At 42.1% G+C, this 17,124-nt stretch overlaps 1 protein-coding gene across 1 annotated transcript in view; it reads left to right on the top strand.

Moving 5' to 3' along the window:
• Positions 1 to 17,124, top strand: part of PRG4 (proteoglycan 4) — a 276,400-nt gene that overhangs the window by 243,343 nt on the left and 15,933 nt on the right. Inside the window, exons 19-20 of the mRNA XM_073591959.1 lie at positions 317 to 1,327; positions 10,386 to 10,466. Coding sequence (XP_073448060.1) covers positions 317 to 1,327; positions 10,386 to 10,466 — 1,092 coding nt within the window. The remainder of the gene's footprint in view (positions 1 to 316; positions 1,328 to 10,385; positions 10,467 to 17,124) is intronic.

The raw sequence follows: 17,124 nt of genomic DNA, 5'->3' as shown, positions 1-17,124 counted from the left end.
GGCATAGGAACAAGCAGAATGTCTACAACTATAAAAGAGAATGTGAGTGGACATTCCACATTCACAACTCTACAAAACACTGTAAGTCCAAAGCATTCACCATATTTTCACACCGTGGCTGTAGTAAGTGGAATTACTGAAGTAAGTGGCTCCAGTGCACAAGGTTTAGATAAAATTAATACTAACCAGCATGCCAATGTAAATGTAACAACCACTCCCTCTACAATCAAAAGCAGTGTCACAAAAAATAAGCACATGTACGATGTGATAGAAAGTGGAATAAATCATTTACATGAACCTTCTTTTAATCTTACAGTGAGCACATTGAAAACACCCCAGGATCAAAGTACTGCAGATTCTAATGCTAAGCATACAACTCCAAGATTAGAGGGAACTGCAGTTACAACTCCAGGATTAGAGGGAACTGCAGTTCAACATAAGAGCACTCCAATGGGTCCAACAAAACACACACCTGAAAGTGGTTTGACAACTACTTTATCTCATTCTTCTCCTGGAAAAGACACCGGAACATCTCCAAAGACTCAAAGTATAGATCGTTCAACAAATAAAATTAATGAATACTCTACCACATCTGCTCTTTTCAGCACAAGGAATCCAAACGAAAGTCAATCACAAACTAGCACAAACCCTACTACAAGACATGCTGATGATATTATAAATAAAGTCTCAGCAGAAACAACAACAACTGGTCAATCTGTTAAACTGACAACTAGACAACCAGGCATTGATCAGACTTCTAAGCAACCAGGGCAAAGACCTATACCAGATGGAGGTTCAAGTTATGAAGCAACAACCAAACAATCACCGAATGCAAAAACGACATCCATACCTAGGCATACCACAACAACATCAAACCATAAAGATTCCTTTACAACTATGCCTATTAACGAGGATGACATTGAAACTAATAAAGCCACCACACCTCATACAATTCACCCACATCATATTTGTAATTTGCTCAAGGATGAAGCAATACGTTTGAGAATACCTGAGAGTGACTTGAAGCTTATTACAGAAATATGTGCTGAGATGCAACAACAGTATCCTAATGTAAATATACCATCATCATTACAAACAAGACAACCAAATATAGATGAGAAAAAGATTCCTCCTGAATACCCATTATCTGAAGGGACACCAAATATTTGGTATCAACAACCAGGATCAAAAATGATTCAGATAATAGAGGAAATATACAGGAGAATAAATACTTCACCAACAACAAATTTAACAGGAATACCTGGCCAGGACAACCATAGGTCAACAGCATGGCTATTGCTAATAAACAAAATTAAGCGTGCCACTGGTAAGTAGATGGATTAAAACAAACTAATTCTATAAAATAATTGCACTTTTATGATCTTATATACTTACCCTACCTTATTTTTGTAAAAATTACCACAGCTGGTTGTTAGTATCTGGAATTGGAAATAGAAAGGACATATAAAGTAATAGAAGTTATCAGGTCATTGTATAATGTCATATGAGGTCAGACTGTTAATGATTATTGATTTCAGGACTTATCCAGGACTTTAAATGCATAATTTGCCTTTACAAGAAACTGATTATGCAGGTATTGTCTTTGGCTTTAACCAAAGTTGAATAATTCCCTTGCTATATGTGTAGGCCATTTAAGTACTGCACCTCCTTAAGCCTCACTGAAAAACTCCCAGAGATTGCATCTTCCCATTCTGTCTTGTTGCTAGGACATTGCTAAGAGATTCACAGCTCTTACTGTTCACCTCCATCATCACAGGAATAAGCTCCTTTTTTTCTCTGATTCAAATCCCATCACATGCTCTTTCCTTAAAGCAGTAGGTCTGAGCTCAGCTTTTGAGACCTTGCTCCTGTGATGGTGGAGGTGAGCAGAAAGAACTAGGAATCTCTTAACAATGTCCTAGCAACAAGGCATGGCAGGATGATGCAATCTCTTGGAGTTTCTCAGTCAGGCTTCAACAAGTACCTAAATGGCCTACACCTATAGCAAAGACATTATTCAACTTTGGTCAAAGCTGTACAGTTTGTTTTTATCTTTGAGTGCCCCTTGCCTGCAGAGGCAGTTTTTTGGTAAAGTTAGCTCTAATCCTAAGTTTTTTAGGATATCTAAACAGACAGACAGGCTCTGTACTCAGATACTGCAATCAAGTCTCAGCATTGGCAAAAAACTAATAGAACTTCCACTACACCTAAACAATGGATTGTAGTTAATGGTTCTGGGGTATAGAAAATACACTATTATTTGGAATGATAAACTAGCCAGCTTTACATGCAAAACACTCCTGGGAGATTTACTAAAACTGATGCACACAGAATCTGGTGAAGCTGTGCATAGTAACCAATCAGTGCGAGTTTTGGAAACGGTTCCGGTACTACTTTGGCGTGATTTTAGTGGGATGTGGCTTCATAGAAAGTGTTAACCATATCCAAAGTTGCATTAAAGTTACACTACATAATTGCACTGAAAATTGCATCAAAAGCACATCTCAGTAGTGTGATTCAAGCCATACAATTCAAAGGGAGGAGATTTGATCTGCATATGATGTCAGTTTAAGTGACAAAAAACAGAATTGAATGAAAGTAACAAAAATTATTTCTGTTTCCTTATAAACCCTTAGTTTACCCTAATCAGCCCTAATTAGCTCTTTCTTCTCCATCTCCTCCCCCCTATTATTTTCCTACAGATTTTTTTTTTTCTATCTTTCTAATCATTGATACATAATTTTTTTTTTGTTTTATTCAGATTTTTTTGTTAATTTTATTGGCATTACATTAAAACAAGAGAAAAATTGGGAAAAAAAACCTTTACTGCATTTCTAAATACCTTTACAATGTTTTTTGGCAGAATCATAATGCTAGTGTCATTTCAAAGAGGACAAATTATAGCATGAAATTTATACTTTTTTATCTACAATGGCAATAATTATTGTTAAATACTGCTGAAGTAGAAAAAAGTACTATTTTATGTTTTTTCACTTTTTTGTCTTTGGATTACATAAAATATTAAATCATTTTTTCAAGACAATATTGCAAAAAAATGGCCTTGTTTGTTTAAAAAAAAAAAAAAAAAAACTAAATGCATTACTTTGTAATCATAAGTTATGACAAAGTTATTCCTAAATAAATATGCCCATAGTATTAATTCAAAAATGGCTTTGGTCCACAGGGGGTGTACAGGTGAAGTGGTTAATCCAAAATTCTTAGGACCGTATGCACAATGTTGTAAATGAATGAATGAAACTTGAGCCTAAAAGTGCCAACAGGTCATTTTTTGGGAGGAATTGTAGCACACAGGGTAACACACGTTTATATTTGGAATGCTTTCAATAGCATTATAGACATTGTGCAGGTAGTATGCATTAAGTGCATATATTTTCAGGGTACATTAGAGAACACTGAGCTTGTGGGAGTCATGCTTGTAACTGTCAGCCTTGCAATGCCTCACGTGACTTGTAGTTTCGCAATAGCTGGAGGGCCACCAGTTTGAGCCCTGATTTAAAGACTTTAGCCATCTAATCCATGTACAGGAAGTCCCCAGGTTACGAACACAATAGGGACTGTAGGTTTGTTCGTAAGTCGAAGTTGTTCGTAAGTCGCAACATTGCATTTGTAAGTGTAACTTCCGGTTGGAACACTGCATTTGTAAGTGTAACGTCCGCCTGTGCATGGATGTGGGATGTTCCAGGTGCTTGTTATGTTATCTGGGGCTCTTTGGCCATGCAGTACATGTAGTACTGCAGTATGGGATGTGTCCGGAGGTATCCAGGACCAGTGTGGAGCACGAGTGGTTGGCATTTGAGGCCGTTCGTAAGTAGGAGTCGTTCGTAACTCGGGTGTTTGTAATTCTGGGACTGCCTGTACTCTATATTAATTTATTTTATCTTATTGTTTCTGGACAATGTCTTTTGCCATATATAGGATTAAAAGCAACTTGGGTGGGGGGTTATCATACTCTCTTTTTCAACTTGCCTTACATTTTGTATTTTTGTTCTTCCGATTTCCTTTTTGCAGCTGTTAATTGATGCTTTTTAACTCTCTAAAACTCTTAAATGATTATAGTATTCCTTATGTGTTATATTTTCATGTCATTTTCTAGTTATTTATGGATTTTTAAACAGTAAAAGCGAGCCACATTGGTTTTGTTTTTGCCTTTTATACTTGTTGCCCGTACGAAAAATGTGCAATGTATTTGCAATAATTGGCTGAAAAAGCCAGGCAACAAGCATTTTTGACAAGGAGAGGTCAGAAATTACAGCCTCCAAACTACAGGCTTCTTTTAATAACTCTTGAGATAAAATGTCATTCATATATGGAGTGTGTTGTTTCCATTGTATCTACTGATACATTTCATTTAATTTGAGGTCAGTTTGAGACACTTGGAAGCTCATTAACATGTTCATTGAAAGGTGTGTTTGATCTGCTGTTTATGACTTGCATTTGACCTACTCTACTTTTAGGTTGTATTAATTTGTTTCGAAACATTTTTGACTTTTGACTATTGATATCCCTACTGACTTGTATGGAGAGAGAAGCAGTTCTGATGCAAATATTTTTTTTTGGATTTCATATAAGCTTTAAAACGGCTTGTCATTCTTCTTTGTCTTCCCCTACTAACAAAGTTCTGTTGCCACAGAACTCACTAAATTATTTGTACAATGTATGTCACGCTATTTTCTATTACTATTATTATTATTATTATAATACAGGATTTATATAGCGCCGACAGTTTACGCAGCGATTTACAACATTAGGGCAGACAGTACAATTACAATACAATTCAATACAGGGGGGAAATCAGAGGGCCCTGCTCGTTAGAGGGTCAAGTTATACAAAAGGGTAATAGCTGTGGGGGGATGAGCTAATGGAGAAAATAGTGCAGTTGTTAGATGGAGGCAGGATAGGCTTCTCTGAAGAGGAAAGTTTTCAGGGATCACTTAAAAGTGGATAAATTTGTAGACAGTCTGACAAATTGGGGTAGCGAATTCCAGAGGATGGGCGAGGCTCGGGAGAAGTCCTGGAGGTGGATATGGGGGGAAGTGATGAGGGAGCTATAGAGCAGGAGGTCTTGGGAGGAACGAAGAGGGTGATTAAGTTGGTATTTTGAGACTAGGCTAGTGATGTAGCTGGGAGCAGAGTTGTGGATGGCTTTGTAACTTAATGTTAGTATTTTGAATTTAATTTGTTGGGCAAGTGGCAGCCAATGGAGGGATTGGCAGAGAGGGGTAGCAGACACTGTGCGGTTTGTAAGGTAGATGAGTCTGGCAGCAGCATTCATGATGGACTGAAGGGGGGATAGTCTATTAAAAGGTAAGCCAATGAGGAGGGAGTTGCAGTAGTCAAGGCGAGAGATAACCAGGGAATGAATCAGGAGCTTTGTAGTTTCCTTGGTTAGAAAGGGACGTAGTTTGGAGATGTTGCGGAGGTTGAGGCGGCAAGCTTTGAAAAGTGATTGGATGTGGGGCCGAAAGGAGAGTTCAGAGTCCAGGATAACACCTAGCACACTGACATGTGGGGATGGGTGAATGGTTGTGCCATTGCTCTTGACAGAGAAGTCAGGGGAAGAGGCACGTGGTAGAGGAAATATAAGCTTGGTTTTGGACAAGTTGAGTTTGAGGAAGTGGTGTGACATCCATACAGATATGTCTGTTATTAAGTTAGTGATGCGTGAGGAGACTGATGGAGTGAGTTGAGGGGTGGAGAGATAGATTTGTGTGTCGTCAGCGTAGAAATGATATTGAAAGCCATGAGAGGCTATCAGCTGACCCAGGGAAGAGTTGTAGATTGAAAATAAAAGAGGTCCAAGAACAGAACCTTGGGTGACCCCGACCAAGAAGGGAAGAGGAGTGGAGGAAGTAGAATTGTAAGTGACACTGAAGGTGCGTTGGGATAGGTAGGATGAGAGCCACTGAAGAGCACAGTCATGGAGACCTAGGGAGTAAAGATTTTTGAGGAGGAGGGGGTGGTCAACTGTGTCAAAGGCAGCTGAAAGGTCCAGAAGTAGGAGTACAGAATAGTGTCCATTGGTTTTGGCAGTTAGTAGGTCATTTGTGAGTTTTAAAAGAGCAGTTTCTGTGGAGTGTTGAGAGCAGTTTCTGTGGAGTGTTGAGGGCGAAATCCAGATTGAAGGGGATCAAGAAGGTTATTCTTAATGATGTGGTCACTCAGTTGGTTGTAAACCAGGCATTCAAGGAGTTTAGAGGAAAAGGGGACAAGGAGATGGGGCGTAGGTTGTTAAGATTGGTAGGGTCCAAGGATGGTTTTTTAAGTGTGGGGGTGACCAGTACATGTTTTAGAGCATTGGGGAAAATGCCAGAGGTGAGGGAGAGATTGAAGATGTGGGTTAGAGAGTGTAGGATAGAGTCAGAGGGCGACCGTAGTGTTTGAGAGGGAATAGGGTCCAGGGGGCAAGTGGTTAGGTGGGCGTTAGAAAGGAGTTTAGCAACTTCGTCTGTAGTAGCAGATTTGAATAAGGGGAGTGTCAATTGTACCTGTTGATATGGGGTTTTAACTGGGGGAGATACCTGTAGAGTGGAGATTTCATCGCGGATTGTATCAATCTTGTTTTTGAAGTGATTAGCAATCTCCTGGGCAGTGAGTGAGTCAGTGGGTGGAGGCTGTGGAGGACGAAGTAGAGAGTTGAAGGTAGAGAAAAGTTGACGGGGACTGGATGAGAACGTGTTAATAAGAGCTGTAAAATAGGTCTGCTTGGCAATGTGGAGGAAAGAATAGTATTTTTGGAGGGCAGATTTGTATTGGTTGAAGTCTTTGAGAGACTTAGTCTACACAGGGAGCATCAAATTTTGAGAGGGAAAGAGAGGGAGGGGAGTGAATAACCTGGAAGGTGCATTGGGGGTTAGGAGGAATCCCACTCCACCTCCCTTGTGTCCATTAGGCCTAGGGGAGTGAGTCCAGTGAAGGCCACCCTGGGAGAGGGAAGCAAGAGAAGGGGTGTCAGATTCATGGAGCCAGGCTTCGGTGAGAGCAAGTAGATTAAAGGAATTAGTGACAAAGAGGTCATGAACAACGGTGAGTTTGTTGCAGACAGAGCGAGCGTTCCAGAGGGTGCAGGAGAGAGGGAGACTGGCGTTGGGAAGAAGAGGAGTGGAGACTAAATTGCATAGATTGCGACTAATGCCAGAGGGTGTAGGGTGATGGTGATGGTGATGGGTGTGTTGGGTACAGTTAAATAAGGGAGGCCCAGGGTTTGGGGAAATATCTCCACCAGTTAGGAGAAGCAGATAGGTAAGGGAGGTAATATGAGAATACGATTTGTATGAGGGGACATGCTTCAGTATCCTGGGTGGTTTGTTAGCAAGTGGGCTTAGAGTTAGAAAGAAGTGATGAGTGCAGTAATAGGGAGAGGGGAAAAGTGAGGGTGATATGTAAAGATTGTGGGGTGGAGAAGAGGGGTGAAGAAAAGAGAGTTTGAGGGGAGAGGCTGCAATTGTGAAAAGGAGAGATAAAGAGTGCATGTTTCAGAGAGGAAGGTGAGATAATATGGAAATGATGTCACCTGCAGTCTAATGTGGTTTGCTTTGTGCAAATCGCTGAAGTACAAGAGCGGAAGTGCCACTTATTTAAAGAACACCACTTCTTTGGAAGAAGTCCCTGTATGTGCAGCGCCCTGTATGTGTTCCCCGTAAAGAAGGCCTTGTTTTTATACTGTGTTGGGTGTGGATTGAATCTGGCAATTAATCAATCAGGAGATAATATTAGGCACACAGGTAGCAGAGCAAAACTTTTCACACCACAATCAAACTGCAAGAGGACCAAAAGGCCAAAATTGTAAAGATAAGGGAACCCATAATTTAGGTAAGACTTTTTTTTTTTTTTTTTAATTTAACTAATCTTTATTCAATTTTCCAAAATGTATAAAAAGAGTTTTTTTCCTATTATTTTTTAACACCAGTTCTTAAATACCCCTTATACAAGGCCTTTTATATATATAATAACAAAAAACATTACTGTCCATTTTCCCCCTCCCCCCCCCCCTAACCACCCCCCTCTTTATCCCCATAACCTCCCCCCTGTCTTACCCTCATTACTACCACATCTTCCTATTACATAATATCGTACATCCGTTACCTTATCTCTTCCTACATCCATTTTACATGGGATAACCCATTTCCTCTAACCAGGGCAACCAAATTTTTTAAAATTCCTTTAAATTCCCTCTCCTTGCATATACTACCTTTTCCTTCCATATTGTGTCCGTTACTGTTTTAAACCAGTCTTCTTTGGAGGGGGGTTTCTCTGCCTGCCATCTCTGCACTATTAATTTCTTTGCCTGAAACAGGCACCTTAACACTGCTTTATTTTTAATGTACCCCAACCTCTCCTCCACTCCCATAATACACAGTTTTGGGTGCATTTTGAGTGACAGCTTAAAGATCTTATTTATGGTATCTAGTATTTCCGTCCAGTAGCGGTATAGTTTCGGGCATTTCCAGATCATGTGGATCAGGTCCCCAGTGTTTTGGCACCTAGGGCATTTAGCATCCCCCCTTCGCCCCCATTCAAACAGTTTTTTAGGAGTGTAGTATGTTCTATGTAAGAGCATTAGGTATGACATCTTCTGGGCAGGTGAGACTGAAACTTGGTTCCCCCGGCTAAAATCTTTTTCCATTGGTCATCCGGAATTCTTCCTAAATCTCTTTCCCACTTACTTCTGCACTTAAGGTTTTCTGTACTCATAATGCTATTTCTGCATATATGTGGGTAGAATTCCGCTATGGATCCATTAGGTCCATCAGACCTACTTATTCTTTCGTGTATGGGGGATGTACTCCACACCGGGCCTTGTTCCCCAAACTGTGCTTTTAGAGCATGTTTGATTTGCAAATAGCTATAGTATGAATTGTTTGGTATATCAAATTCCTCTTTTAGTGCCGTAAACGTTTTTAGGGAGCTGCCATCATATAATTGGTCCAGGCTAACTATACCCTTTATTTCCCATATCTTTATTTTCCCCATTGATCTTAGCTCTTGTAGGTTCTTATTGTCCCAGAGCGGCACACCTTTAACCATACCTCCCATACCCCTCAAATCCTTTATAGATCTCCACACTTTTATCATTAGCTTAACCGTACAGGGTCTATAGGCGAACGAATTCGCCTCTAAGACCTCCACTAATGTCTTATGTGGCGCATCTACAGTCATCAGTCCCCCACTTTTATCCCCTTTGGGATCAATGTCCGATACCAGATGTTGTAATTGGGCGGCTAGAAAATAACTACGCGGATGCGGTACTGCCAGACCCCCCTCCTGAATTGGCAGTTGTAAGGTCTGGAGGCCTATTCTAGGCTGTCTTCCTTTCCATATAAGAGCTCTTAGTAGTGTATCTATTTTTTTAAACCATTTTCTTTGTATCCAAATTGGTGAATTGTGCAGCAGATATAATAACTGAGGCAACCACAGCATTTTGATCAGGTTACATCTACCAACTACTGATAAAGGGAGTCCCTTCCATATATCGCTCTTGTTCTTAAATTTAGATATTAGAGGGACTAAATTATTATTTATATAATTATTTGGGTCATTTGTTATATATATGCCTAAGTATTTAGTTTTCACACCACAATCAAACTGCAAGAGGACCAAAAGGCCAAAATTGTAAAGATAAGGGAACCCATAATTTAGGTAAGACTTAATAGCTAAATAAACATTGAAATAATGTGAGCATGGCTACAGATGGAGTTGAAACAGCGGTGACAAACAGATTTACCAAATATGCATTTGAGCAGTCAGTCAATGTTCAGTTTAAAGGATATGGGAGTATAAACGCAGATTTACCAAATATGCATTTAAGCAGTCAGTCAATGTTCAGTTTAAAGGACATGGGAGTATAAACGCAGATTTACCAAATACGCATTTGAGAGAGTTAGTCAATGTTCAGTTTAAAGGACATGGGAGTATAAACGCAGATTTACCTGTGAAGAGAGAAGAAAATGTTCAGATGGATGGTGCAAGAGCGGAAGTGCCACTTATTTAAAGAGCCCCACTTCTTTGGAAGAACCCCCTGTATGTGCAGCCCCCTGTATTTTCTATAAACTGTAGACATTAGTGCATGAACTGCCAGAAAGACAACAGATGTTGAAATCCTACAACCAACAAGTCTTACATTAACTATGATTTATTAATCAAAGTAATTTAGATCATGCATCTACTTCATTGTAATATTTGGTGAAGTAACAACTGAACATCTTAACTATACCTGCATATTTTAGGCTTTGAGTTACAGTCACATGTCATTTGGCCGTTTGAACTAATGAAAAGGCTTTCCTAATAATTATTCTTTTCAATTGATATTGCTACTTAAAATGTGAATCATCTACGGTATTGCTAAAACTATACATGTTTTACCATAGACCCTCAGATGAATTTGTGCATTGGACCACCAGCAGATGGAATGACTACTCTTCAGAATGGATCCATGGTGGTATTTCGAGGTAGGGTGATTTATTTTGTTTGCTTAAGGGGTAGACAGGGTGTAGAGTTCTTGGAGCTATGAGATATAATAACTCATAAAGTTTTGTTAGAAATAGAACCAAAATTTAGCTTGTAAACCACTGTTGTATTTTACCCTGCTGGTGGATAACACACAATAGACAGCAATATGCCCACAGGAATAAAAAAAAAAACGATTACAAATAATTTGTACCTGTGCTATAATCCAACAGTCCTGGATATACATTTGGCTACTGTGAAATAAAAGACACACACAGTCACATCCATAACCCTTGCACTTTTTTTATTTGGAATGAAACTGATCATCTATAATTAGCTTGTTTTAAGAAGGAAATGTTCTACTTAACAAAGGAGGATCCACTTCCTATCATTTGTCTTACGTGGTATAATATGATTTATTAAAAGATAATATAGTATGTTCAAATAAAAAGTCATATTATATAACACACTTTTATTGCAGTAAATGTTATTGTTGGTGGCAAAATTAGAGTGGCAAACCAAGATGCGCTAAAAGGAACATCTGATATTCTACACACCTCTCCTCATCAGATCATCATAAGAAAATAGGATGCAGACATTCATTGTGCAACATACTTTATTAAAATCATTTAAAAAAATCTTTAAAAACACACTCACATTCCTCTGTGTTAGCTCCCAGCACTCAGGGTAATACAGTAAAAACTTTTGGAGAGAACTGCAGCACTTCCTGTACCAATCATGTGAGCACCCTCTACATAATGATGTCACAATGCTGCAACTCCGCCCAATATGTTTTGTCCTATCGACTTCATCACGGGAAAAGAAGCAGGCTTTAATGCTTTTGTGACCACAATTCAACTTTTTAGTTCAAATCTAAAATGGCTCCTGCCATAAGAATGTTAATCAACCTTGCAGCAGAGAACTAGGAATGTGCATCTGTGGATGTTTCTAGTTTTCAGACTCACCAAAAAAATAATCATAGAGTTATTTTTAAGTTAACTGACACATACCAAGACTGACAATTTTAGACTGGGTGCCTAAACTTCAAAAAACTCAGGAAAGGGTTTTTGGAACCCTGTAGCCACAGTGCCCTCGTTCTTTTCCCCAGCTATCCTCAAACTGAACATAAAAACTCTTGAAATGTGAAATATTTTCCAGGAGAAGTTGTTGTACAATGTTGAGCATTGTGGAGCAGTTGGTCACATGGCCTCTGTCAAAGGTAGAAAAGTAATAAGGTATAAGGTTTAGGCATAGCCAGCCAATGGCTGAAACCACAGTGCCAAGTGCTGGTCGCCAATGGCGACCCTAGGGGGGGGCCAGAGGGGGCCCTGACCCCCCCAACATTATGCTGTGCCCCACCATGTGCCCCCCCCCCCCCCCAAAAAAAAAAAAAATTTTTTTTTTTTTTTTTTTTTACAAAAAATCAATGTCTAAGAGGGAGAGAGTCCCCAGTCAGCTCCTGCGGGTGATTCCTCCCCCCTTCCCTGCTCGCTGACACTGCATAATGCGAGCGTTCACACAACCACGGCCGCCTGATCTGCTCCTTCACCTGCATCCTCATTGGCAGGGAGAAGAGCGAGTTGCAGGAAGGACTCCACCAGGACTTTCAGTTACTGAAAAAACAGACTGATTTCTCCCGTCCTTAGGACAGGAGGACCAGCCTGTAAATTCCAAGAGATGCCAGACCAGAGCTGTCAATAGCAGGGGCAGGACAGCAAGAGGAGGCTGGGGAACCCCACAGTGGCAGAACACCAGGACCCGGAGGCAAGACAACCTTTGCAACCCTGATAGTTCTCCCACTGCTTTGGATCCTTATATTTTCTTGATATGCTGGTGACATATATCTCTTGTTTTCTGCCACCCTGGGGGACCCCAATACAGTAGGAAGGGAGCTCACTGCAGAACATGTGAAAGGGCCCGTTGTGGGGTCGTAGTAAAGGGCCCCAGGATATATATATATATATATATATATATATATATATGCATTTTATAGTTGCCCCCCTACTTTTGTCCCTGTCCCCCCATGTGCCCCCCCTAAATTTGAAAGCTGGAGACGCCACTGCTGGTCGCTCACTGGTGCAGATCACTTTGAGCTCATTGAAAAGCTCCCTGCTGCACTTCCCAGCTATTGGAGGCATGCTTGATTTTCCTTTGACTGCTGAATTTACACACAAAAAATACTGTGGCAGCTATACAGGGTGAAAGTAAAAGAAAAAGATTAACATGTTGTTTTTGGTGCTCTCTCCTTTACTCTGCTGCTCTAGGCACTGGCTTATGGGTGTCTCATAGATTTATGGCACTAATTATCATCTACACTTAGTTCAACTCCAGCCAAAACTTTTTCTTGTTTTTTTGGGTGTTAGTGCCTCTGTAGGTTTTTATTGTTGTCCACTGGGGAGGTTTATTGGGTGTTTGGGTCCTCCTACCCTGACTAGTAATGACCCGCTCATATCTGGATCCAGAAAACATTGACACACCTGATACTGTAAATGGACTTTGCTGGAAAAGCAAAACTCCCTGTAAAGGAAGCTTGAGGTAAGCACTTCAAAACTAAAAGTGGTAGAACAGTCTCAACTACTTCCACAGAGATTGTCAGACAAACATACCCTAGACAAAAGACTCATAGGCTCAGCCCTATATTTCTTTGCCATTAAAACTTTCTTTGGAAAGAATCCATGGAGACAGGAGATAAAGAATACACGATTCCTTACAAGAGATCCTTAGAACTCTAACTATTGAGTAGCCAACTAGCCATATGCACTCGTGGGATCCAATCTAGCCAAAAGCAGGAACATCTTCATACTCCAATCAATATCTGCTCAGACCATAAAACATATAATGAGAGGGGGGCGTGGCCTGGACATGGCTGAGTGAGGTTGCTTTTTCCTTGGGCTCCCGCTCTCAAACTCCTAATCCCGGCATCTAATCCAACTTTAATCGGTATGAAAGCTACCAAAAGATACAGGACAAGAGCAGTATCCAAAGGGACCCCCTCCATCCAGAACTCTGGAGAAATACACCGCTATTTCAGAAAAGAACTTTCTCCCGGTGCCAGGGTCACAGCACCACGAGGCCCTCCACGTGAGCTCACACAGCAGGCCTTTACAAGAGGTGCCCAATCCCTCCCTGAGAACCTCTCTGCATCACCCAACCCGACGTCTGGGACCCCGGAGAACTCCCCAATCAGAAAGATGACCTCCACATACCCTCCCGAACCGGCACCAATGGATCCAGACATCCGCTCGCTCTTACAAGCACTCCCCACTAAAACAGATATCGAGGCGATGATCCTCCGACTTGAGGAGACCCATCGCCGGGACATACAAGAGGTGAGAGGAGAAGTGTCCAGCTTATCCGACAGAGTCACATCAGGGGAGACGGCTGTATCCTCCTTGGAAGACAGAGTATCGGCTCTGGAACAGGCCCGGGACTCACACAGGGACACAGCCATATCCTTACAGCTGCACCTGGAAGATGTCGAAGACCGGAGCCGCCGAAACAACTTACGGCTTCGAGGCATCCCGGAAACCATCGGCTCGGATCATCTAGCAGAGGCGGTGAAGGAAATCTTCCGCATCGTCCTAGATGACACCGACACAGACATAGAACTTGACAGGTTGCACAGAACCCTAGGACCGAGGCCAACAGATCCATCCAACCCACGCGACGTGGTGTGCAGGTTACATCGTTACCTGCAGAAAGAAGCCATCCTACGCTGCGCCTGGGAGCATGGCGACGTTGACCATGACGGAGCACAAGTCAGGATCCTACCAGACCTATCGAGAGCCACCCTGAAGCGTCGCGCTATGCTGAGACCCCTACTTGAGCTGGCAAAGCAGAAGGGATGCACTTACCGATGGGATACCCGCTGTCTGTGACTTTCCGCAATGAAACATCAGCATTTACCCTACAAGCTACAACGGATCTACCGGCGCTCTTACGCTTCCTGGAAGCGGACCCGATTTCAGTACCAGACTGGTTGCAGATTCTCCCATGCCCGACGGCCAGATCGGGCCCTTCGGCTGCTAGAGGGCTGTTACCGCCTCGTCAACGAGGAAGAAGGAGACGCCGCTCTGCTTCTGGAGGTGCCGCACGTGAGTAAAATAGATCTGGTGTCCCCATCCATCCCCGACAAACGAACATCCCCACACCCCCCCCAGACTCTCATAAGTATTCTTTTTGAACACCCCACATCTGAATAGTCCAACATCTCCCGCGCAATAATCTGGCTAGTATCTCCTGCAGGGGGTGAAGAGGGAGATACTTAACCTGCCGCCATTTCCCACTCTCCATCCCTGTTACTTTACCTACGAGGGACCTCCCTGTGATAGAAGCTAAGCCTGGCAGTTACTACACCTGGTTTACACACCGCTCTAGCCTAATCCAGGATATTCCACTGGACTATGCACAAGACTTCCACCTAAAGGTTGAAGGAACACTCCCTCACACGTTGGCTGGAGAAGCTACAATAAATGTACCGTAGAAAGTGGACGGTAATCGGGACAGGTATCCCACATATGAGACACAGGAGAACGGACAAACTCCCTTACAGGTTAGATGTGAAGGAGCTAAAAGAACTTCAGTGTCCCCACAAAGCAGTGAGACAAAGCCCCTAACTGCAGAATGGGTCTGGTTGTGCGGGTGGGGGGTTGGGGGGAAAGGGGAAGATACTGATCCAGCTTACGGATTCTTGAAAGACTCTTCTGGGTTTTGCATTTAGAAGTAGGGTACATCGACCGGTTCTCTTTATGGGAGATGATATAATTATACCTTCTATAAACTCAAAACTCACCACAATCACCCGAAAATGCACTTTAAGGGAATATAGAAAAGTCCCTAACACCTATACAGTGTTGAGATGGGGACCCCTGTTTGCACTTGTTATATCTGGGTTGTTATAGTTGCTTGAATAGCAATGTTACTTTAACTACTGCTGAATAACCTCTTGATGTTACATGTTACTTCCTGTATTGTTTTATTTCTATCAAATTGGAATAATGTACCGATTAGACACATGACTTTTCAGAATGCCGAGGGTGGAGAGAGACTCTGGGAGACCCATCTCTTGGCTGTGTCCTCCCACAAACCCACTTAGGACAGCGCTGCATTCCCGGATTTATACCGGACAGCGCTTTAGCAAGTTTTTTTTCTTGCGCTCTTAGCACCCCATCAAGCTGCACACTCTAGTGGCAGCTCTCTAAACCTTCTACATCTTAAACTTTTTCCTTTTCTTCTAGGGGCAAACCACCCTGGTACTACTCCCCCTGTATTACCTACCTTCCTCCTTATAATTTTTTTTTTTTCTCTATTTGACCCCTTCCCTAAGCTCCTCTCCCCCTCTCCCTTTCCCCTCCTTTATTCGCGAACATGGACACCCTAAATATAATCTCTTTAAACACGAAGGGACTAAATACACCAGAAAAGAGGCGGATGCTTCTTCACGACATGAGATGCCTGAAGGCGGACGTAATCCTACTGCAGGAAACGCACTTCAGAGACAACACTATACCAATTCTTAAAAACAAATACTACCCCACTGTTTATCACTCCTCCAATACACAAGCCAAATCCAGAGGGGTCTCAATCCTAATATCAGCTAAAGTATCATGGACATGGCTAGACTCTAAAACAGATCCAGAAGGACGATATCTATTTTTAAAAGGCCTGATAGGTGGCACAAAGGTGACCCTTGCAAACCTTTACGCCCCTAATGACCATCAAGACACGTTCATAACGAGGCGGTTAGATCAACTTATGCAATTCACTGAAGGTCAACTAATTATAGGTGGTGACCTAAACACCCTTAAACCCGACTGAGGACACGTCCTCTGGAACATCCTCGACCTCAAAAACCTCACGCAAACGTATACAAACGCCTTTACACTCGTCACAAGTAAAAGATGTCTGGCGTCTTTTTCACCCGGGTGAGAGGGACTATACGTTCTTCTCTCGGCCCCACCAGTCGTACTCCCGTATCGACTATTTTCTAGTACCTCACAGAAATTTACAAGCAGTTCTAAACACCAAGATAGAATCTATCACGTGGTCCGACCATGCCCCGATAGGGATGAGATACGCCATCGCTGACCCGCACACGACTCAGCGTCCGCCATGGCGATTAAATGAGAGCCTACTGCAAGACCCGGAGGTTTGCGCAGATGTAAGGAAGGAGATCGAATATTACTTTAAATCTAACAATACCCCTGGCAGTGATGCTGGTTTGGTGTGGGAAGCACATAAAGCCGTGATCCGGGGCGTGCTTATTAAACATGGCTCCAGGCTGAAGCGTCAAAGAACAGAACAGCTAGCCACACTGCTCAGAAAACTACAGACACTAGAAACAAGACATAAAATGACTCAGACGAGGGAAATAGGGACCGAGCTTGACATCACCCGTAAACAGGTCACAGACATACTACACTTCAAAGCAAAGGCGGCACTTCAGATCTCCCGGAGGAAATTTTACGAATCTGGTAATAAGTGTGGGAGGATGCTGGCCCGATCCCTACAGCAACAAAAGCTAACGTCCTACATACCGCAGATCACAACTCCCTCCGGAAAGACGGCGTCACTACCCAAACAAATCACAGAAGAGTTTAGAACTTACTACAACTCATTATACAATCTACACACAACACTACCCACATCAGACAATACACC

The sequence above is a fragment of the Aquarana catesbeiana genome, linkage group LG07, assembly GCF_042186555.1.
Source record: "Aquarana catesbeiana isolate 2022-GZ linkage group LG07, ASM4218655v1, whole genome shotgun sequence".
In the NCBI taxonomy this organism is placed as follows: Eukaryota; Metazoa; Chordata; class Amphibia; order Anura; family Ranidae; genus Aquarana; species Aquarana catesbeiana.
The sequence above is the reverse complement of the archived record's forward strand: the minus strand, read 5'-3'. Positions and strand labels throughout refer to the sequence as shown.